Source organism: Saccopteryx bilineata, chromosome 1, assembly GCF_036850765.1.
Source record: "Saccopteryx bilineata isolate mSacBil1 chromosome 1, mSacBil1_pri_phased_curated, whole genome shotgun sequence".
In the NCBI taxonomy this organism is placed as follows: domain Eukaryota; kingdom Metazoa; phylum Chordata; class Mammalia; order Chiroptera; family Emballonuridae; genus Saccopteryx; species Saccopteryx bilineata.
The window spans coordinates 153249051-153269641 of record NC_089490.1 but is presented as its reverse complement, the minus strand read 5'-3'; the positions used below and the strand labels follow the sequence as shown (position 1 = coordinate 153269641).

The 20591-nt window shown below is 49.4% G+C and overlaps 1 protein-coding gene and 1 non-coding gene across 2 annotated transcripts; one reads left to right on the top strand and one right to left on the bottom strand.

Moving 5' to 3' along the window:
- Positions 1-4199: 4199 nt before the first annotated feature.
- TINCR (TINCR ubiquitin domain containing) lies at positions 4200-9389 on the bottom strand. Its single transcript, XM_066274926.1, has 3 exons — positions 8942-9389; positions 6945-7035; positions 4200-6391 (listed from the first exon to the last, which is right to left on the bottom strand). The coding sequence occupies exons 1-2, from the start codon at positions 9199-9201 to the stop codon at positions 7032-7034; spliced, it is 264 nt and encodes an 87-aa protein (XP_066131023.1). The 5' UTR covers positions 9202-9389; the 3' UTR covers positions 4200-6391; positions 6945-7031.
- Positions 9390-20399: 11010 nt separating this feature from the next.
- Positions 20400-20591, top strand: LOC136321435 (U2 spliceosomal RNA). The gene has a single exon (XR_010728681.1). It is a non-coding gene; the product is annotated as a U2 spliceosomal RNA (small nuclear RNA).

The following is a 20591-nucleotide window of genomic DNA, read 5'->3' as shown; positions in this document are numbered from 1 at the left end:
TGCCAAGTCAGGAGCCCTCATGGGTAGGCCTGGAGCCCTCACAGGCCAGCAGCCTTCAGTGGATAGCCAGGGGCCACGAGGGAAAGAGACAGGCAAGTTTTCCCAATGATAGGGGATGGTAGTGAAGCTGTTTCCTTCACAGATGAGTCAGATGGCAGAATGGGTGGTCAACTCTGTGATTTTTGTTTTGTTTTGTTTCTTTCTTACAACTGTTTTTTCCATTGGAGGATTCTTTCAAACCCATTTGGGCACAGGGATGAGCCAGGATTTCTTTGTCAACAAACAGCCTATGCCATGAGAGTAGCTCCTGGCCCAGCCATCTTAGACACCTTCTTCCTCTGACCAGTAGGAAAACTGAGGCCCAGAGAGGGACAAGGACCACCCAAGGTCATTCAGAGGGGGACTGTAGACCTAGCCCACAGGAAGGGTATCCAGGATCCCAGGAGCAGCTCCCTGCCCTGCAGCTTTTGTCTCTTCTGCGGGATCTCAAGCCCCATGAGGGCCCATGGGGAGATGTCCTGGTCACCACGCTGCCCTTAGTGCCCCACAAATTGATGGTACTTAATTAATGATTTCAAAATGGATGGCCCCGGCAGCTTTTGAAAACACCCCAGAGGTCATGCTCAGGGCATAAGGGTAAAGGGGGTCCTTTTTGATAGGTAATATGAGAGACAGATACAGGGATAAATATAGAAACAGAGATAAACAGACAGAAATATTGAGAGAAACAGAGATAGCGATAGAGACAGAGACCCAGATATAGATATTGGAGAGACACAGAAAGAGTAATAAACAGAGAGCAGATCCATGGGAAAGAAACTGAGACGCAGAGACAGATGGAAAGAGAGAAAGGTGGCAGGGCCAGGACCATCACTAACCTGTACAGGAGGCTTTATGTGAATTACAAAAGGGTCCCCCCTCCTGGACCCTTCTCACTGCCTCACGTGGGTGCGTTGTGCAATGAATAACCTGCCTCATGTCTGGAGCAGCCAAAGCAGGGTCTGTCTCAGTATCTCCGGCAACCAGCAAGGGCAGGGCACCCAGAATGCACTAGATAAATGCCTGCTGAACAAACAGAGTTAGAGAATGTCAGAACCCAGCATGGAGTCACTGGGAGGGAGGGAGGGAAGGGGAAAGGAGAAAAGGGAGAGAGAGAGAGAGAGAGAGGCCACACACATGGAAGGAGGCAGGGAGGGAATGAGAGAAATAGAGACAGAGCAGGTCTGAAACAGGAAGTCTGAGCACCTGCAGTATCTAAGACACAGATGCCTCCTCTGTGAATTGCTTGGACTTACTCGCCACCCAGGAAAATTCTCCTTGACATTCTGGGATCAAAAACCAGGTGGGCAGCCAAAGTAGGAGGTGGCTCCTCCCCAGGACTCCGTGGGCCGAGGTGTCGCTGCCAAGTCTCACCCGAAACTCCTCACAGCCCAGACTTGCTCCAGGGGTGGAGCCAGGAGCCTGAGAGGCCCTGGGATGGGGGACAGGCTTCCCCCAGTTTCACAGCCCAGAGGGGAGGCGGTTGGCTTGGGCCCCTCCAGAATAGGATTCAAGGGAAAAGGCATTCCTGGCAGAGGGAACAGATTATGCAGAGGCTGGAGGTGAGCAAGAGGGAAGGGGGAAAGAAGTACTTAGTTATGGAGTTTGAACTTGATTTTGTTTTCAAATAATCTTTTATTCAATGTACATTCAAAGATGGCCCCTCAGTACCTAGTCCCAACCTGGGTGATCCTGGGATTCTGGAGGCAACTCCTCAGACTGGGAAGACAAACAGATCTCCCAGTTCCAAGGGTTAGGGTAGGCCAGAAAGAGGAATGGAGGCTACAGGACTCATGTGGTCTGGGAGAGAGGGGTAGGGTAGAGCCTACATGGAGATGGGGCATTAGTAGTGGGCCTCGCAATTTTAGGGGTATGTCAGATGAAAAAGACTGAAAAGGGCATTCTGTGTAGAGACTATGCATATGCAAAGGTCTGAAGTGTGCAATAATCAGACAGGTGCTGGAATCGAGCCAGAGAGTACCATGACACTGCTGGCTCCAAGTGGTCATGGCTGGACCAGAAAAAGAGATCCAGGGCAACAGAAGCCCAAAGGGAAACGCAAGCTCTTCCTAGAGGATCAGAAATAGCTTCGCCTGACCACGTGGTGGCGCAGTGGATAGAGCGTCAGACTGGGATGCAGAGACCCAGGTTCGAGACCCCAAGGTTGTCAGCTTGAGCGCGGCTCACCAGCCTGAGCCCAAGGTTTCTGGCTCAAGCAAGGGGTCACTCAGTCTGCAATAGCCCCCCGGTCAAGGTACATATGAGAAACCAATCAGTTAACAACAAAGGAACCGCAACGAAGAATTGATGTTTCTCATCTCTCTCCCTTCCTGTCTGTCTGTCCCTATCTGTTCCTCTCTCTGACTCTGTCTCTCCCACAAGAGAAAATAAAAATAGCTTCATAAAGAAGGGACATTGGAGCTGAGGTTTTGAAGAATGAATAGAAGCTTGACAAACAGCTAGGGCATGCAAATGGAGCAGAAGGGCTATGGCCAGAATTCAAGGAACATGCTGATGGAGCAGCAGGAGAAAGAATGAAGGCGCAACGCAAGTCAATGTGAGATATTTCCAGATCCAAGCTTGGCCACCTGCCATTCAAGGTCAAGAAACCCCGGAAACATTCCCCTTGGCCCCACCAAGCCCCATCAGGCTTGCTCCAGCTGCTGTCATCTCTCCTCCTTGGGTCACAGGTACCATCCACTTTGGTCTGTAAGGACATTTGGCAGGAGACACTTTCCACATGTGGCTCTGGGATCCCAGGTCCGGCTTATACCTCAGTTTCCTCATCTGGAAATAATGACACTAGAAGCCATTTCTTTTTTTTTTTTCCCCTCTTTTCTTTCTTTCTTTCTTATTTATTTGTGTGTATGTGTGTGTGTGTGTGTGTGTGTGTGTGTGTGTGTGTGAGAGAGAGAGAGAGACAGACAGACAGACAGACAGACAGGAACATCAAGCTGTTTCTGTATGTGCCTGGACCAGGGAATCGAACGAGCTATATGGCCAGGGCTTAATTTTTATTGATTTTCTTTTTAAAGAGACACAGAGAGGAAGGGAGAGAGAGGGGAGTGGGAGGGGGAAGGGAAGCATTCATTTGTTGTTGACTCAGTTGTGCATTACTTAGTTGTGTTCCATGTGTGCCCTAACTGGGAATCGAACCCTCAACCTTGTCATTTTGGGACAATGCTCTTAACTGAGTGAGCTAACCACACAGGATTGCCACCTTTTTTTTTTTTTTTAAGATTTTATTTATTGATTTTAGGGGGTGGGGATAGAAGCAGGAAGCATCAACTCATAGTAGTTGCTTCTCGCATGTGCCTTGATGGGGTACCAGGGTTTCGAACTGGCAACTTCAGCATTCCAGGTCAACGCTTTATTCACTGTACTACCACAGGTCAGGCCAGAAGCCACTTTTGCTGTTTGTATTCATTTCAGGACTGGGAAGTCTTCAACAAATAATGTGAAGAAAGAAAACAGAAGGAAAAAGAAGGGAGAAAGGGAAGGAAGGAGAGAGAGGGGAAGAAGGAAAGAAAGGAAGACAAGGAGGGGAAGAAAGGAAAAAAGAGGGAAGAAAAGGGAAAAAAAGAGAGGAGGAAAGAAGGGAAAGGTTTTGTATCTTGCCTCCAGACCAACACCAAGGGATGGGTCCCACATTATTATTTCAGAACATGCCAGAGCTGCTGAGGCTTCAGAAATAGGTGGCGATTTGCATGTGATTTGCATCAAATTTGCACATTATTTGTGTGAAACCGCCCTGAAAATCCTTTCCCACACCTTCATCCCCAGTCAAGAAGCAGGAAACCCTTCCCTATCCTCCACCAGAGACCCTCCTGCGTGGGCTGGGGATCCCACAGTTCAAGGGCTGCCAAAAGCCTGGAAGGCAGTGACCTTGGACACCCCATCTGTAAAATGGGCTGTAATTATGGTCAGCACAGCTGCTGTTAGTAGCACATATGTCAGTTCAAAGTAAATTGAGGCACCAGGAGAATGTGGCACAGATCCTGATAGAAGCTGGGGTGGTTTTTATTTTTTTAATTTTTCTTAAAATTTACTTTATTTATTCATTTAAAAGATATTTATTTATTTAATTTTTAAATTTTATTTATTCATTTTAGAGAGGAGACAGAGAGGGAGAGACAGAGAAAGAGAGAGAGACAGGGGGAAGGAGCTGGGAGCATCAACTCCCATATGTGCCTTGACCAGGCAAGCCCAGGGTTTCAAACCGGCGACCTCAGCATTTTCAGGTCGATGCTTTATCCACTGTGCTACCACAGGTCAGGCCGGTTTTTATTTTTTTTTAACTTTATTTATTGGTAAGAAGGAGAGAGACATTGATTTATTTTGTCCCACTTATTTATGCATTCACTGGTTTTGACTCTTGTATGTACCCTGATAGAGGATGGAACTGGCAACCTTGACCTATGAGGATTACCCTCTAAGATACGGAGCTGTGCCTGACCAGGCGGTGGAGCACTGGATAGAGCACAGGACTGGGATGTGGAGGACCCAGGTTCAAGACCCCGAGGTCACCAGCCTAAGCACGAGCTCATCTAGTTTGAGCAGAAAGCTCACCAGCTTGGACCCAAGGTCGCTGGCTCAAGCAAGGGGTTGCTCTGTCTGCTGAAGGCCCAAAGTCAAGGCACATATGAGAAAGCAATCAATGAACTAAGGTGTCACAATGAAAAACTGATGATTGATGCTTCTCATCTCACTCTGTTCCTGTATGTCCCTATCTATCCCTTTCTCTGACTCTCTCTGTCCCTGTAAAAAAATAAAATAAAATAAAAAATAAAAAAATTAAGATACAGAGCTGCCCCCAGCTTGTGAACCACATCAGGCCTGTTTACACATCACAGGAAAAGCCCAGAGGCAAGGAGGCACTGCACCTCCAGCTAGCAGCAAGAGGGAAGTGGGGAGCCCTCTGTCTCTTCTCCCCCCACCCCCCTCCCTGGGTGTCTGTCTCCCCCTCCATTGCCCTCTCCTCTTGGCCCGAGGAGAGGTGCTTGTGGGGGAGAGGTGCCTGTGGGCCTGGAGCAGTCCCTTCAACAGGCAAACGTTGTCTGAGTGCACTATCCCTATGGCCAGGATTTTTTATCTACCTGTCTCCATTCCTAGCCTTGTGGCCAGCACAACTCTTAATTAAAATATTATTTCTTCCCAGGCTCCTGTGCCTCTTCCCTGCACCACGCCAGCTCCTAGGGCATGAACATGGTTCTCCACACGGTGCACAGGTCCCGCACCCCCAGCTCCTGGGGTTAGCTCAAAGGACCAGAGGCCAGGGACTGCAGGTCAGAGGTCCAATCGAGGCTCAGCATTCTATCCAGGGAGGAGAGGCGGGGGTGGGGGTCTTGTACCCAGCATCCCCACAATGCACTGTCTGGAACGCCTCCAAGATTACCACCCATGACACAAGACTCAGACTGAAAAGGAGGGTAAGCGGCTTCAGCCATGATGGATCAACCCAAGTCGCTGGGGGCTTATCCGTGGCATTTGGGACAGGGCAAAAATGTGTTATATTGTCACAGTGAAAATAAGAGTGGAGTGAAAAAAAGAAAAAGAGAACCACCCCTGTCTCAGAGCTCTACCAGGCACAGGGGGCCCCAGATCCTTGCCTACTAGACCAAAGCCTTTCAGGAAACATCCGGGAGACACGTGCATGAGGTAGGAACAAGGCATTATGCAGAGGACATGTCTGAGGCGGTGGGCACAGATGCGACGTAGGGAGGTATCTGGGGATAGGGTGGAACACAGGGTAACACTAGAGAATTGGGAGCAGGCAGGGCACCCCCAGTTTCTACCTTTAGTCATTTTAGATTTCCCGAGTGACTAGCTGTCACTCCGTCAGTGAGTGGCCAAGGCTGTTCACAGTCGAGGGGGCTTGTGGAAGGCTCAGAAGAGGACAAGGTGCTCACTGGCTGGGTGGAGGGCATCTGAGAAGATTTCCTGGAGGAACTGGAATCCCAGGTGGGCTGGAGCCACAGAGAGGAATGCGAAAGGTGCCTTAGTCAGGGGTCACTGCTTGGGCAAATGTGCGGCCAAGAGAATGTACAAAGTAAGAGAGGTGCTGCCCTGAGCTCCTCTCCTCTCCCCTCAGTGCTTCTCTTCATGTGATATCCCCTGGCTGCCCATGGGAGCCTCTCAAGGTGGCACAGTGGTTCCTGCTGCAGACTGGGCACTGAAGGCCCCAAAGGGGAAGATACGGCCTCAGGGTCACACAGCACAACCTGACTGGTTGGGCTGGGGTGACAATGTCCTAGTTCAGTGTCAGGGAGTGGGGCTCCATAAGGAGTGTCCGAGGCAGTGGGCATCAGTTGGTCGGGCCGATGTTTCACTATCCACTCCAGGAGCACAGAACCTGGAACAGCAGGAGGTGTGGATAAGACAATTTCAATTCAGGCCTTTAGAAGGGTGAAACACCAGCTCTCTGGCCAGGTTTCCTTCTCTTTTCCCTAATATCCCCTCCTAATGTGGACAGCAACACCTCCAGTCACTGCCTCCTTCCCCATGGGCCTGGTGCCCGCCAGGAGGGATGAGGATGGTCACAGGTAGCCAGCCATTCTTAGAGGGAGCTTGGCCGTTTGGAACCACCTGGGGGGGAGTCACAGGAATTCAGGCAGGGAGGACAATCGTAAGGAGGGTGACAGAGCCTAGAGAGGTAGAGTGATTCACTCAAGGCCATATAGCAAGTAAGGGTCCCATCATTCATATTAGTTAGGGGCAACACATGTCAGTTAAAGTTAAGTGAGAAGACAAGGATAGTGTCCTTGCCCAAGGGGTGAAAAGCCAAGGGATTATAGTATGTGTATGTGGGGGGTGACACTCAACAGAGGTGAGTCCCTTCTCCTCACTGGGCCTCATTTTTCCCCATCTGTGGTCCTGCAATATGTAAGGTCCTCAGAATGACTTACCTCCTGAAGGAGTCCCCCACCCCAGCCTGCTCCTTCAGCCAGTATCTTCAGTCCCCTTGGTCATGGCTCTACTTCCTCCAACCCAGACTACCTGAAGGAAGGGGACAGAAAGACACAGATTGCAGGCCAAACTTAGCCCTCACCTCAGCACTCACGGCCTCTTCTGCCTGCTCAATGTCTGGTTGATACATCTTCCCACATCTGCCAGGCCTTACCTCCAGGTTCAAGACCCTCTCCCCACTGGCAGGCACCACTAGGGCTCCAGGAAAATGTTCTGAGTAGCCCCTTCCTCACCTCAGACAATACATTCCACAATATTTATTGAGCACCTACTATGTGCCAGGCACTGAACTAGGAACACAGCAGTAAATAGCATGAACAACAATGCCCTCATAAAGCTTACAGTCTGGTGGGGAATGTAGGGTGAAAGAATTAGAAAAATATAGAGATGTCAGGAGCTGTTAAGTGTCAGAGAGAAGGTGAAAGCAGGGGCGGGGTGGGATGTGATTTTAAACAGGGTGATCAGGGAAGACTGCACTGAGGTAGCATCTGAACAAAGGCCTGAAGGAGCTGAGGGAGACAGGGAGGTGGACATTCCAACCTGCCGTTAATCATATGTTTATTTGGTTTCATGTCTCTCCCCTACTGAACTGTCTATGGGCTGGCTCCACAATGGCAGGCCTGGTCTAAGTCCCCACTGTGTTCTAGGGCCCAGCACATGACCTGGCACACTGCAGGCACTCAATAAATGCTTACTGCATACTGAACGATGATTATGGTGTGTGGATGGATGTCTGTGGGTTGTCCAGCTACCAGACCTTATAGAAGGTGCACTGCCTGGAACACCTTCTCCCAGCCCCAAGCCCCAAATCCCCATTGGTAACCACCCTACCGTCTCCCCCTGCCCCTGAGATCCTCCCTCCTGAGAGCCTGGGGTGGCAGGCTCTTCCCACCTCCCCTGCCCCCACTTTCAGTCTCCAGGACCAGCATCTGAGGCTCCTGTTCTCAGAACATCATCCCAGGCTTGGCAGACCAAACCTCTGTGGCCCAGCAAGCACGACCCCCATAAACTTCAGGGTCACACATATGACACCAGTATGTCCCCTGCCCAACACCTCCAAAGTGGCATCAGGAACTCTGAGACCAGCTCCTGCCCATCTCCCCAACCTCACTACCAGTATCGCCAAGCATTAGCCTCCACCATCTCCCAGAACTGCCCCTGGCCTTGGTATGCGTTGTTCCCATGGCCCAAATCCCCTTCTCTACGGGTCTCTTGTGGGTCGTGATGGCCAGGACTCCAGATGGCCAGGTGTAGGCAGCAAGTGTCAGGATGGGAATGTGGGGTGGAGAGGCATGGTGGGGGAGATGGATGAAGAGAGAAAAATGAGAGATTCAGAAAGATACAGAGCAACACAGACAGAAATGTACAGAGAGACGTGGAGAGAGAACACAGAGAAAACAGCAAAGATAGAAGTGGACACAGCCACCGAGAGACAGAAAGAATGATAGGAAGTGGAAAAAATAGGACAGCACCACTGAGAGAAGGAGAGAAGGGAGACAAAGAGAGGTCTTGAGAAAGCCGGGGGTGGGGGGGTGGGCAGACAGAGCAGAGAAAGGAAGGAAGTAGGCAGGAACCATCCAGCTGCCCTCCCAGCCTCTCTCATGCCTCCCTCCCTTCATCCTTCTCAGCAGGTACAAACAGGAGCAGTGTTCAGGCCCCAGGAAGACACGTCCAAGGGGGCGGGAAGGACCCCTATTCCATCCTCCCACCCACATACCACCCACCTGGACCCCAGCCAGGCCTTCTTGTGCCCTGCCATTTCCCCCCAGCCCAGAGTCACTCCCATTCCCACCTAGATCCCAACAGGCTCTCCTGTTCCCTGCCGTCCTCTCCCAGCCCTGACTCACTCTCTCTCTACCCAGGACCCCAGCCAGGTCCTACTCTGACCTGCCGCCCGACCTCCCAGGACCCTATCCCTGACCCCGTCCCTGGCCACCTGGGGTCGCTGACGAGCAGCAGCACGGAACCGTCTTGCAGGCGCACGTCCCGCACTGTCTGGTGGTCGTCCAGTCGCCGCGCGTTGTAGTAGAAGGTTCGCTTCCAGGAGCTCACGCCCTGGCCCACCAGCTGGGCGCGCAGGTCGCTGAGCGTGTCGCGCGGCCGCACAGTGAGTGGCAGCAGCAGCGCTTCGTCCGCCAGATGCACCTTGATGTGATAGCGCTTCCACCGCGACAGGCCACGCCGCAGACCCTCCATGGCGCCCGCTGGGCACTCCCGACCGGGCCCCGGCCTCGGCTCTTCGCGCCTTGCGCACCCGCCCGACAGGCTTGGCCGCCCGCCCCCGCCGCGCCCCGCCCGTCCTCCGGCCACGCCTGGTGTGCTAAGGAAGGCCTCGTGAGGGCGGGGCGCACAGGGAGGGCAGACCCAGGGCCCCTCACCGCCACCCGCAGATACCCCTCCGTTTATGCACAGATTAGTAAATACCTACTGGAAGCTCCCGGGATACCTGAGAACAAAACCCACAAAAAGGGGACACATCATAAAGATGAATACCTAAATACACAATGCATCCTATCATGGGAAGTGCTAGGAAGAGAAAAAGGAGGAAGAAAAGAGAGATGTGGGCCCTGGCCGAGTGGCTCAATGAAGCGTTGTCGCAGCGCCCAGAAGTCGGTGGGGTTGATCCTGGGTCAGGGTACATATGAGAGGCAACCAGTGAGTGCACAACTAAATGGAACAGCGAGTTGATGTTTCTCTTTCTGTCTCTCTCTCCCTCTCCCCCCTCCTCTTTCTCCCTTCCTCTCAAATCAATGGAAAAATTTTAAAAGAGGAGAGAGAGAGAGAGAGAGAGAGCGAGCGAGCACCCTGGCCGGTTGGCTCAGCGGTAGAGCGCCCGCCTGCCCTGTGGATGTCCTGGGTTTGATTCCAGGTCAGGGCACACAGGAGAAGCTACCATCTGCTTTTCCAACCCTCCTCCTCTCTCTTCTCCTCCCACTGCCGTGGCTTGGTTGGAGCAAGTTGCCACCCGCTCCCCGCCGCCCCACCCCCCACCTCCAGCGCTGAGGATGGCTCCATGGCCTTGCCTCAGGGGCTAAAATAGCTCCATTGCCAAGCAATGGAGCAGCGCCCCAGAAGCGCAGAGCATCGCCCCATAGGGGGCTTGCTGAGTGGATCCTGGGTCTCGCGCATGCTGGAGTCTGTCTCTTTGTCTGCCTCCCCTCACTTAAGAAAAATTAAAAAGAGAGAGAGAGAGCCTGACCTGTGGTGGCGCAGTGGATAAAGCGTCGACCTGGAAATGCTGAGGTCGCCGGTTCGAAACCCTGGGCTTGCCTGGTCAAGGCACATATGGGAGTTGATGCTTCTTGCTCTCCCCCTTCTCTATCTCTCTCCTCTCTCTCTCTCCCCCCCCCTCTCTCTCCCTCTCTCTCTCCTTTCTAAAAAAATGAATAAATAAATAAAAATTTAAAAAAAAAAAAGAGAGAGAGAGAGAGAGAGAGAGAGAACCTGACTTGTGGTGGCACAATAGATAAAGCTCGAATTAGAACGCTGAGGTCACAGGTTCAAAACCCTGGGCTTGCCAGATCAAGTTATATAGGAGAAGTTAATACTTCCAGCTCCTCCCCTGCTCCCTTAACCCCCTACCTTTCTCTCCTCTCTATAAAATAAATAAAATCTTTAATAGAAAGAGAAAGAGAGAGAGAGAAAGAGAGAGAGAGAGAGAGATTGGTGATTTGCTTAGACAAAGATCAAGGTCAGGAGAGATCTCTCTGAGGAGGTGGCTTTTGAATTGAGTTCTAAAGGTGAGAAGCAGTGAGTCAGCCATGCAAAGGGTCAAGGGTCAAGGGTACTGCAGACTGAGGAGAGAACAGCCAGTACAAAGGCCCAAGGGTAAAATAATGACTGGTGGATGGAGAAACAGCTTGGAGGCCCTGGTAGCTGGAGCAGAGTGAGCAGGGGAAGGAGGTGAGCAGTGGTGGGAATTCATATAATTTAACAACCGGTTCTCTGCTTTAAAGACCATTTTAAGGCCCTGGCCGGTTGTTGGCTCAGCGGTGGAGCGTCGGCCTGGCGTGCGGGGAACCCAGGTTCGATTCCGGCCAGGGCACATAGGAGAAGCGCCCATTTGCTTCTCCACCCCTCCCCCTCTCCTTCCTCTCTGTCTCTCTCTTCCCCTCCCGCAGCCAAGGCTCCATTGGAGCAAAGATGGCCCGGGCGCTGGGGATGGCTCCTTGGCCTCTGCCCCAGGCGGTAGAGTGGCTCTGGTCACGGCAGAGCGACGCCCCGAGGGGCAGAGCTTCGCCCCTGGTGGGCGTGCTGAGTGGATCCCAGTCAGGCGCATGCGGGAGTCTGTCTGACTGTCTCTCCCCGTTTCCAGCTTCAGAAAAGAAAAATAAAATAAAATAAAGACCATTTTAAGTATAAAAAAAGATATACTGAAAGATAGTTTATTATTTCATGCATTTAATACTTAAGAACAGTAAAAGAGGTACACAAAACTAGATTTGTTATGAGAAAAAGTTTTAAAATATTAATGAAAAAATATTAAATAATACCAGACAAAAAACCGTAAAACTGTAGCCTGACCAGGTGGTGGCGCAGTGGATAGAGCATCGGACTGGGATGCGGAAGGACCCAGGTTCAAGACTCCAAGGTCGCCAGCTTGAGCGCAGGCTCGTCTGGTTTGAGCAAAAGCTCACCAGTTTGAGCCCAAGGTCGCTGGCTCCAGCGAGGGGTTACTCGGTCTGCTGAAGGCCCGCGGTCAAGGCACATATGAGAAAGCAATCAATGAACAATTAAGGTGTTGCAATGCGCAACGAAAAATAATGATTGATGCTTCTCATCTCTCCATTACTGTCTCTCTGTCCCTGTCTATCCCTCTCTCTGACTCTCTCTCTGTCTCTGAAAAAACAAACAAAAAAATCCCCATAAAACTGTTAAGATATTTCCATATTGCTTCTTGATTGACATTCTCACTTGCAATTTTTTCACCTATGGACAGAATGAACATTACTACAGGCGCTTAGAATACACTGTTGTGCAGATGAATGTTAAAAAAGAATGAGGGCCTGACCTGTGGTGGCGCAGTGGATAAAGCGTCGACCTGGAAATGCTGAGGTCGCCGGTTCAAAACCCTGGGCTTGCCTGGTCAAGGCACATATGGGAGTTGATGCTTCCAGCTCCTCCTCACCTTCTCTTTCTGTCTCTCTCTCCTCTCTCTCTCCCTTTCTCTCTCCTCTCTAAAATGAATTTAAAAATTAAAATTAAAAAAGAATGAGGGCCTGGCCAGGCGCTGGCGCAGTAGATAGAGCATCAGACTGGGATGCGGAGGACCCAGGTTCAAGACTCCGAAGTTGCCAGCTTGAGCGCGGGCTCATCTGATTTGAGCAAAGCTCACCAGCTTGGTCTGCTGTAGCCCCACAGTCAAGGCACATATGAGAAAGCAATCAATGAACAACAAAGGTGTTGAAACAAAAAACTAACGATTGATGCTTCTCATCTCTCTCCGTTCCTGTCTGTCTGTCCCTATCTGTCCCTCTCTCTGACTCTCTCTCTGTAAAAAAAAAAAAAAAAAAAAAAAAAGAATGAGGAATGGTCTGACCAGGCGGTGGCGCAGTGGATAGAGCGTCGGACTGGGATGCAGAGGACCCAGGTTCGAGACCCCGAGGTCACCAGCTTGCGCACGGGCTCATCTGATTTGAGCAAAGCTCACCAGCTTGGACCCAAGGTCGCTGGCTCAAGCAAGGGGTTACTCGGTCTGCTGAAGACCCGCAGTCAAGGCACATATGAGAAAGCAATCAATGAACAACTAAGGTGTCGCAACGAAAAACTGATGATTGATGCTTCTCATCTCTCTCTATTCCTGTCTGTCTGTCCCTGTCTATCCCTCTCTCTGATTCTCTCTGTCCCTGTAAAAGAAAAAAAAAAAAATGAGGAATGTAAATTTGTGGTTTCCACATTGGGCAGCTGCCCAGGTGCCCACTTTAGAAAGAACCTTAATAACAAGCACTATCTTAAACACCGGTTTGCCAAATTCAACAAAAAATTAGGTATTGGTTCTGCCGAACTGGTGCAAACCAACTGAATTCCCATCACTGGAAGGGAGGTGATGAGGGACAGGTCACACAAGGTCAGGTGGGCCTCAGGAAGGACTTGGGCTTTTACCTGAAGGGAGGTGGGAACCCTGGAGGGCTGTGAGCAAAGGGAGGTAAGTGACTGAGGTTTATATTTATCACTCACTCATTTATTCTCTTATTTCCTTCATGACACATTCAACAAGCATTTATTCTATGTTGGCTAGGCTAGGCTGGGCTATGCTGGGCCCAGAGAAATACAAGCTAGAGCCCTCCCCTCAAAGGTCTCCCAGTTGAGGGTGGAAACACAGAGTTGGACACAGACATTCCCAGACCTATGAGGTCAGGGCTTGAGCAGATAGAGAGTCCCTAGGCTGGGAAAGGCCAGTATGGAGGGATGGCTTCCCAGATGGGTAGACATTGGAGCTTAGGCTTTGCCAGATGAATAGGAGTTCAACACTCCCACCAGGGAGACACCTGCCCATGGTCATCAACTATATACCATATTTCCCTATGTATAAGATGCACCTGTTTTAGAAAAATTTGGGGCCTAAAAACTGGGTGCATCTTACACAGTGGTTGTGGCATTTCAAATGCTATAGATGGAACTGAGGATGAGGCAATATATGAAGACAGTGATTCATCATCAGACACGGATGAGGACAAGCTAATTGATGGGAGTTTTGACAGTGATGAGAAGTGTATGAATTTTATGATGAATAAAAGTTGAGCTCAATAACTTTATGTAATACATTTTTTTCCAAATTTCGAGCCCCAGCCTGACCAGGCGGTGGCACAGTGGATAGAGCATTGGACTGGGATATGGAGGACACAGGTTCGAGACCCCGAGGTTGCCAGTTTGAGCGCAGGCTTATCTGGTTTGAGTAAAGCTCACCAGCTTGGACCCAAGGTCGTTGGCTCGAGCAAGGGGTTACTTGGTCTGCTGTAGGCCCACGGTCAAGGCATATATGAGAAAGCAGTCAATGAACAACTAAAGCACCACAACGAAAAATTGATGATTGATGTTTCTCATCTCTCTCTGTTCCTGTCTATCTGTCCCTATCTATCCCTCTCTCTGACTCTCTCTCTGTCTCTGTTTAAAAAAAATTTTTTTTTGAGCCCCAAAATTAAGGTGTGTCTTATACATGGGAGCATCCTATACATGGGGAATGTGTGCCTAGTGGGGAAAAGTAGTAGCTAAGGCTTGTGGTCAGTGACAGCCACAGGAGGCTTGTGAGCATGGGCTCACCCTCCATCAATTCCATAACACCCCCTTTGCAATCCTTTTCTCAGACTTCTCTAGTTTCTCCAGTCACACTTATTAGCACCTCTTCCTGAAAACCTTCCCTGATTACTCGCTGCCACTGCCCACTGTCATACCCTACCCTCCAGGACAGGACTGACCAATTCTGGGGATCATCTGGGCTCAACCTCGATGATTCAGTTTATAGTTAGAAGCCAGTTAAGATGAAGCCCCCTGGGAACTCTTCCTCCATCAGTGGCAGGAGAGGGGAGGGCAGGGAGGCTGGGGCCAGAACAGGGCAATGGACAGGGTGTAGGCTTGAAGCCTGAAGCCCATTTGACACTTGAAAGCCTCAGGAACTTCACAACCCTGGGCCTTCCTGTTCCTGTCTATCCAGCAGGGTTGTTATGAGGATGAAAGGACTGTGGGGAGGGTGCTGAAAAATGTTCCCAAAGCACAGTCACATGTTAATTGGCTATGCTGAGAGGACATTCAGAAAAAGTGCAATTTGACTCTCTAAGAAAGCATATAAATAAATACAAAATTAGCCAGTAAGAAATGCACCTGCTAAATAACAGATGGTCTTCTAGGTGCTTGATTTAAAAAATAGAACACAAGCCTGACCGGGTGGTGGTGCAGTGGATAGAGCGTCGGACTGGGATGCGGAAGGACCCAGGTTCAAGACCCCGAGGTCGCCAGCTTGAGCGAGGGCTCATCTGGTTTGAGCAAAGCTCACCAGCTTGGACCCAAGGTCGCTGGCTCGAGCAAGGGGTTACTCGGTCTGCTGAAGGCCTGCGGTCAAGGCACGTATGAAAAAGCAATCAATGAACAATTAAGGTGTTGCAATGCACAACGAAAAACTAATGATTGATGCTTCTCATCTCTTCGTTCCTGTCTATCCCTGTCTATACCTCTCTCTGACTCTCTCTCTGTCTCTGTAAAAATAATAATAATAATTAAAAATATATATATATATATAATACATCAGGGCCCTGGCCAGTTGGCTCAGTGGTAGAGCATTGGCCCAGCATGTGGATGTCTTGGGTTCAATTCCCGGCCAGGGCACACAAGAGAAGTGCCCATCTGCTTCTCCACTCCTACCCCTCTTGGGTTTTTTTTGTTTTTTTTCTTTTTCTCTCTTTCTCTCCTTCCTCCTCCCCTCCTGCAGCCATGGTTCAGTTAGAGCAAGTTGGACCTGCGTGCTGAGGGTGGCTCCATAGCCTCTACCTCAGGTTCTAAAAAATGGTTCCAGGTCGCAATGGAGCAACAGCCCCAGATGGGCAGAGCATCACCCTCTAGTGGGCTTGTCAAGTTGATCCAGTTTGGGGTGCATGCAGGAGTCTGTCTCTGTCTCTCCTCCTCTCACTGAATTAAAAAATATATATATATTTTATATATATATATATATATATATATTATATATATATATAAATAAAACACATCAGGCCTGACCTGTGGTGGCACAGTGGATAAAGTGTTGACCTGGAATGCTGAGATTGCCAGTTTGAAACCTTGGGCTTGCCTCGTCAAGGTCCATATGGGAATTGATGCTTCTTGCTCCTCCCCCACTTCTCTCTTTCTCTCTTTTCTGGGAAGGGAGATCCATCTGAAATTTGTTTACCTACCTTCAGAATAGGAAATCTGATGATTGTATAAGAAGTTACATAGTCAGCAGACAACAGCATGAGTGCTGAAGCCAGGTGACTAGGGTTAAAATCCTAGCCACCTAGAGAGAAAGAAACTATACAACTAATAGAAGAAAACAGGAGTTAAATATAATAATCCCAGTTTGTTAAAGTAGGACATTAAACCCTGAAGCCTTTTTCTTTTCTTTTCTTTCTTTTTTTTTTTTTTTTTTTTTCATTTTTCTGAAGCTGGAAACAGGGAGAGACAGTGAGACAGACTCCCGCATGCGCCCGACCGGGATCCACCCGGCATGCTCTGCCCACCAGGGGGCGATGCTCTGCCCATCCTGGGCGTCACCATGTTGTGACCAGAGCCACTCTAGCGCCTGAGGCAGAGGCCACAGAGCCATCCCCAGCGCCCGGGCCATCCCCGCTCCAATGGAGCCCTGGCTGCGGGAGGGGAAGAGAGAGACAGAGAGGAAAGCGCGGCGGAGGGGTGGAGAAGCAAATGGACGCTTCTCCTGTGTGCCCTGGCCGGGAATCGAACCCGGGTCCTCCGCACGCTAGGCCGACGCTCTACCGCTGAGCCAACCGGCCAGGGCCTTTTTCTTTTCTTTTATTTCTTTCTTTTTTCTTTTTGTGACAGAGAGAGAGAGAGAGACAGAGAGAGGGACAGATAGGGACAGACAGACAAGAAGGGAGAGAGATGAGAAGCATCAATTCTTCATTGCAGTACCTTAGTTGTTCAATGATTGCTTTTCTCATATGTGCCTTGAAGGGGGGGCTACAGCAGAGCGAGTGACCCCTTGCTCAAGCTAGCGACCATGGAGTTATGTCTATGGTCCCACGCTCAAGTCAGTGACCCCATGCTCAAGCTGGTGAGCCTGCACTCAAGCCGAATAAACCCGCACTCAAGCTAGCGAACTCGAGGTTTCGAACCTGGGTCCTCTGCGTCCCAGTCCAACCCTCTATTCACTGCACTACCGCCTGGTCAGGCTTATTTTATTTTCTTACTTATTGATTTAGAGCAGGGGTCCCCAAACATTTTACACAGGGGGCCAGTTCACTGTCCCTCAGACCGTTGGAGGGCCAGACTATAAAAAAAACTATGAACAGCCTGACCAGGCGGTGGCGCAGTGGATAGAGCGTCGGACTGGGATGTGGAAGGACCCAGGTTCGGGATCACGAGGTCGCCAGCTTGAGCGCGGGTTCATCTGGTTTGAGTAAAAAGCTCACCAGCTTGGACCCAAGGTTGCTGGCTTGAGCAAGGGGTTACTCCATCTTTTGAAGGCCCGTGGTCAAGGCACATATGAGAAGGCAATCAATGAACAACTAAGGTGTTGCAACGAAAAACTGATGATTGATGCTTCTCATCTCTCTTCGTTCCTGTCTGTCTGTCCCTGTCTGTCCTTCTCTCTGACTCTCTCTCTGTCTCTGTAAAAAACAAACAAACAAACAAAAAACTATGAACAGCCTGACCTGTGGTGGCGCAGTGGATAAAACGGCGACCTGGAATGCTGAGGTCGCCAGTTTGAAACCCCAGTCTTGCCTGGTCAAGGCACATATGGGAGTCGATGCTTCCTGCTCCTCCCTGCTTCTCTGTCCTCTCTAAAATGAATAAATAAAATCTTAAAAAACAAACAAACTATGAACAAATCCCTGTGCACACTGCACATATCTTATTTTAAAGTAAAAAAAAAAAAACCAAAACAGGAACAAATACAATATTTAAAATAAAAAATAAGTAAATTTAAATCAACAAACTGACCAGTATTTCAATGGGAACTATGCTCCTCTCACTGACCACCAATGAAAGAGGTACCCCTTCCAGAAGTGCGGCAGGGGCCACATGCGGCCCACAGGCCATAGTTTGGGGACCTCTGATTTAGAGAGAGAGGAAGGAGTGGGAGGAACAGAAGGAGCGAGAAACATCAACTCATAGTTGCTTCTCATATGTGCCTTGACCTGGCAAGCCTGGGGCTTTGAACTGTCAGCCCCAGTGCTCCAGTGCCTTATCCACTGTGCCACCTTAGGTGAGGCAAACCCTGAAACCATTTTTAATTAATTAATTAATTAATTTATTTATTTATTTCGTGAAAGGAGGGGAGGCAGAGAGACAGACACCTTCATGCACCCCAACCAGGACCCACCTGGTTGGATCGCCCCCACTAGGCAGCGATGCTCGGCCCATCTGGGGCTGTTGCTCCATTGCAACCAGAGCCATTTTTTAGCACCTGAGGCAGAGGCCATGGAGCCATGTTCAGCACCCAAGGTCAACTCGCTCAAGCCAATCAAGCCATGGCTATGGGAAGGGAAGAGAAAGAGAGAAGGTGGGGGAAAGGGTAGAGAAGCAGATGGTTGCTTCTCCTGTGTGCCCTGACTGGGAATTGAACCTGGAACATCCACACACTGGGCTGACACTCTACCACTGAGCCAACCAATCGGCCAGGGTCCCCTGAAACCTTTTTTTTTTTTTTTTTTTTTGTATTTTTCTGAAGTTGGAAACAGGGAAGCAGTCAGACAGACTACCGCATGCGCCCAACCGGGATCCACCCAGCATGCCCACCAGGGGGCAGTGCTCTGCCCATCTGGGGCGTCGCTTTGTTGCAACCAGAGCCATTCTAGCACCTGAGGCAGAGGCCAGAGAGCCATCCTCAGTGCCCTGGCCAACCTTGCTCCAATGGAGCCTTGGCTGAGGGAGGGGAAGAGAGAGACAGAGAGGAAGGAGAGGGGGAGGGCTGGAGAAGCATAAGGGCGCTTCTCCTGTGTGCCCTGACTGGGAATCGAACCTGGAACTCCTGCACGCCAGGCTGACACTCTACCACTGAGCCAACCAGCCAGGGATTTTCCCTTAGTTGTTCATTGATTGCTTTATTTTATTTTTTTTACAGAGACAGAGAGTGAGTCAGAGAGAGGGATAGACAGGGACAGACAGACAGGAACGGAGAGAGATGAGAACCATCAATCATTAGTTTTTCATTGTGCGTTGCAACACCTTAGTTGTTCATTGATTGCTTTCTCATATGTGCCTTGACCGCGGGCCTTCAGCAGACCGAGTAACCCCTTGCTGGAGTCAGCGATCTTGGGTTCAAGCTGGTGGGCTTTTCCTCAAACCAGATGAGCCCACATTCAAGCTGGCAACCTTGGGGTCTCGAACCCGGGTCCTCTGCATTCGAATCCGATGCTCTATCCACTGTGCCACCGCTTGGTTAGGCCCAGCCAGGGCTTGAAACCTTTTTTTAAACAGTTTTTATATTGCCTGACAGGTGGTGGCGCAGTGGATAGAGCATTGACCTGGGACACTGAGGACCCGAGTTTGAAATCCTGAGGTCACAGGCTTAAGCACAGGTTAGCCTGCTTGAGCGTGGGATCATAGACATGACCCCATGGTCTCTGGCTTGAGCCCAAAGGTTGCTGGCTTGAAGTCTAAGGTCTCTGGCTTGAGCCCAAGGTCACTGGCTTGAGCAAAGCAAGGAGTCACTCTCTCTGCCGTAGCCCCTCGGTCAAGGCACATATGAGAAAAGCAGTCAATAAACAACTAAGGAGCTGCAATAAAGAATTGATGTTTCTCATCTCTCTCCCTTCCTGCCTGTCTGTCCCTCTCTCTCTGTCTCTCTTGCTAAAAATGAATAAATAAATATTTTTAACATTGATTTTGGAAGAGGGAGGAAGGGTGAGAGAGAAAGAGAAAAACATCACTTCATTGTTCTACTTATTCATGCATTCTTTGGTTGATTCTTCCTTTTTTTATTTTTATTTTTTTTTTAAGATTTTATTTATTCATTATAAAGAGGGGAGAGAGAGAGAGAGGAGAGACAGAGAGAGAGAAGGGGGAGGAGCAGAAAGCATCAACTCTCATATGTGCCTTGACCAGGCAAGCCTAGGGTTTTGAACCGGCAACCTCAGCATTTCCAGGTTGACGCTTTATCCACTGAGCCACCACAGGTCAGGCTGGTTGATTTTTATAGGTGCCTAACTGGAGATTAGGAACCCACAACCTTACTGTATCGGAATGACACTCTAACCAACTGAATTACTGGGCCAAGGCTAAATCCTGAAGCCTTTAGTGAAAAGATTAATAACTGGTTACATACAAATATGAAATATTTGCACACATATACACAAATACTAGATAATCAATAGACAAAGTCAGGGAAACGTTTCCAAGAAGGATAGACAGAAGGCTGATTTCCTTAATATGTAAAAAGCTTCCACAAATGAATAATGAACAACAGGCTAATAGAAAAAGAGGCAAAATATATGAATAGTTTCTGAAAAGGAAACAAGTGTATTCTAAACACATGAGAGAAAGCTCATTTTCACTCATGGTAAGTTAGATATAAAATAAAATTACCATGAAATACCTTTTTATAATTAAATCTACCATGTTGCTGAAGATGAAAAAGTTTGATAATTCACCATGTTGCTGGCGTTTTGGGAAAAGAGTCATCTCACACCTTGGGTGTGATAATAGCTATTTGCTATTATCTGATAATAGCTATTGAAACGATAAACTAAGCTTCTTGGCCTTTAGGTGAAGATCAAACATAGGTATCTGTTCTTATCAGTTTAACATCTGATACATCCTCTATCGGGTGACAATGTATTAAATGGATTTTCGGAGCAGGGAGTTGGAAAAGGAGCTTGCTCCATTCATGTTGCACATCGACCTGGTATTGCAGTACCTCCAGGAGCAGGGCACAAAAA

Bases quoted from the DNA above. Each gene is read 5' to 3' on its own strand.
- TINCR (XM_066274926.1), bottom strand. From the start codon at position 9,201: ATGGAGGGTCTGCGGCGTGGCCTGTCGCGGTGGAAGCGCTATCACATC.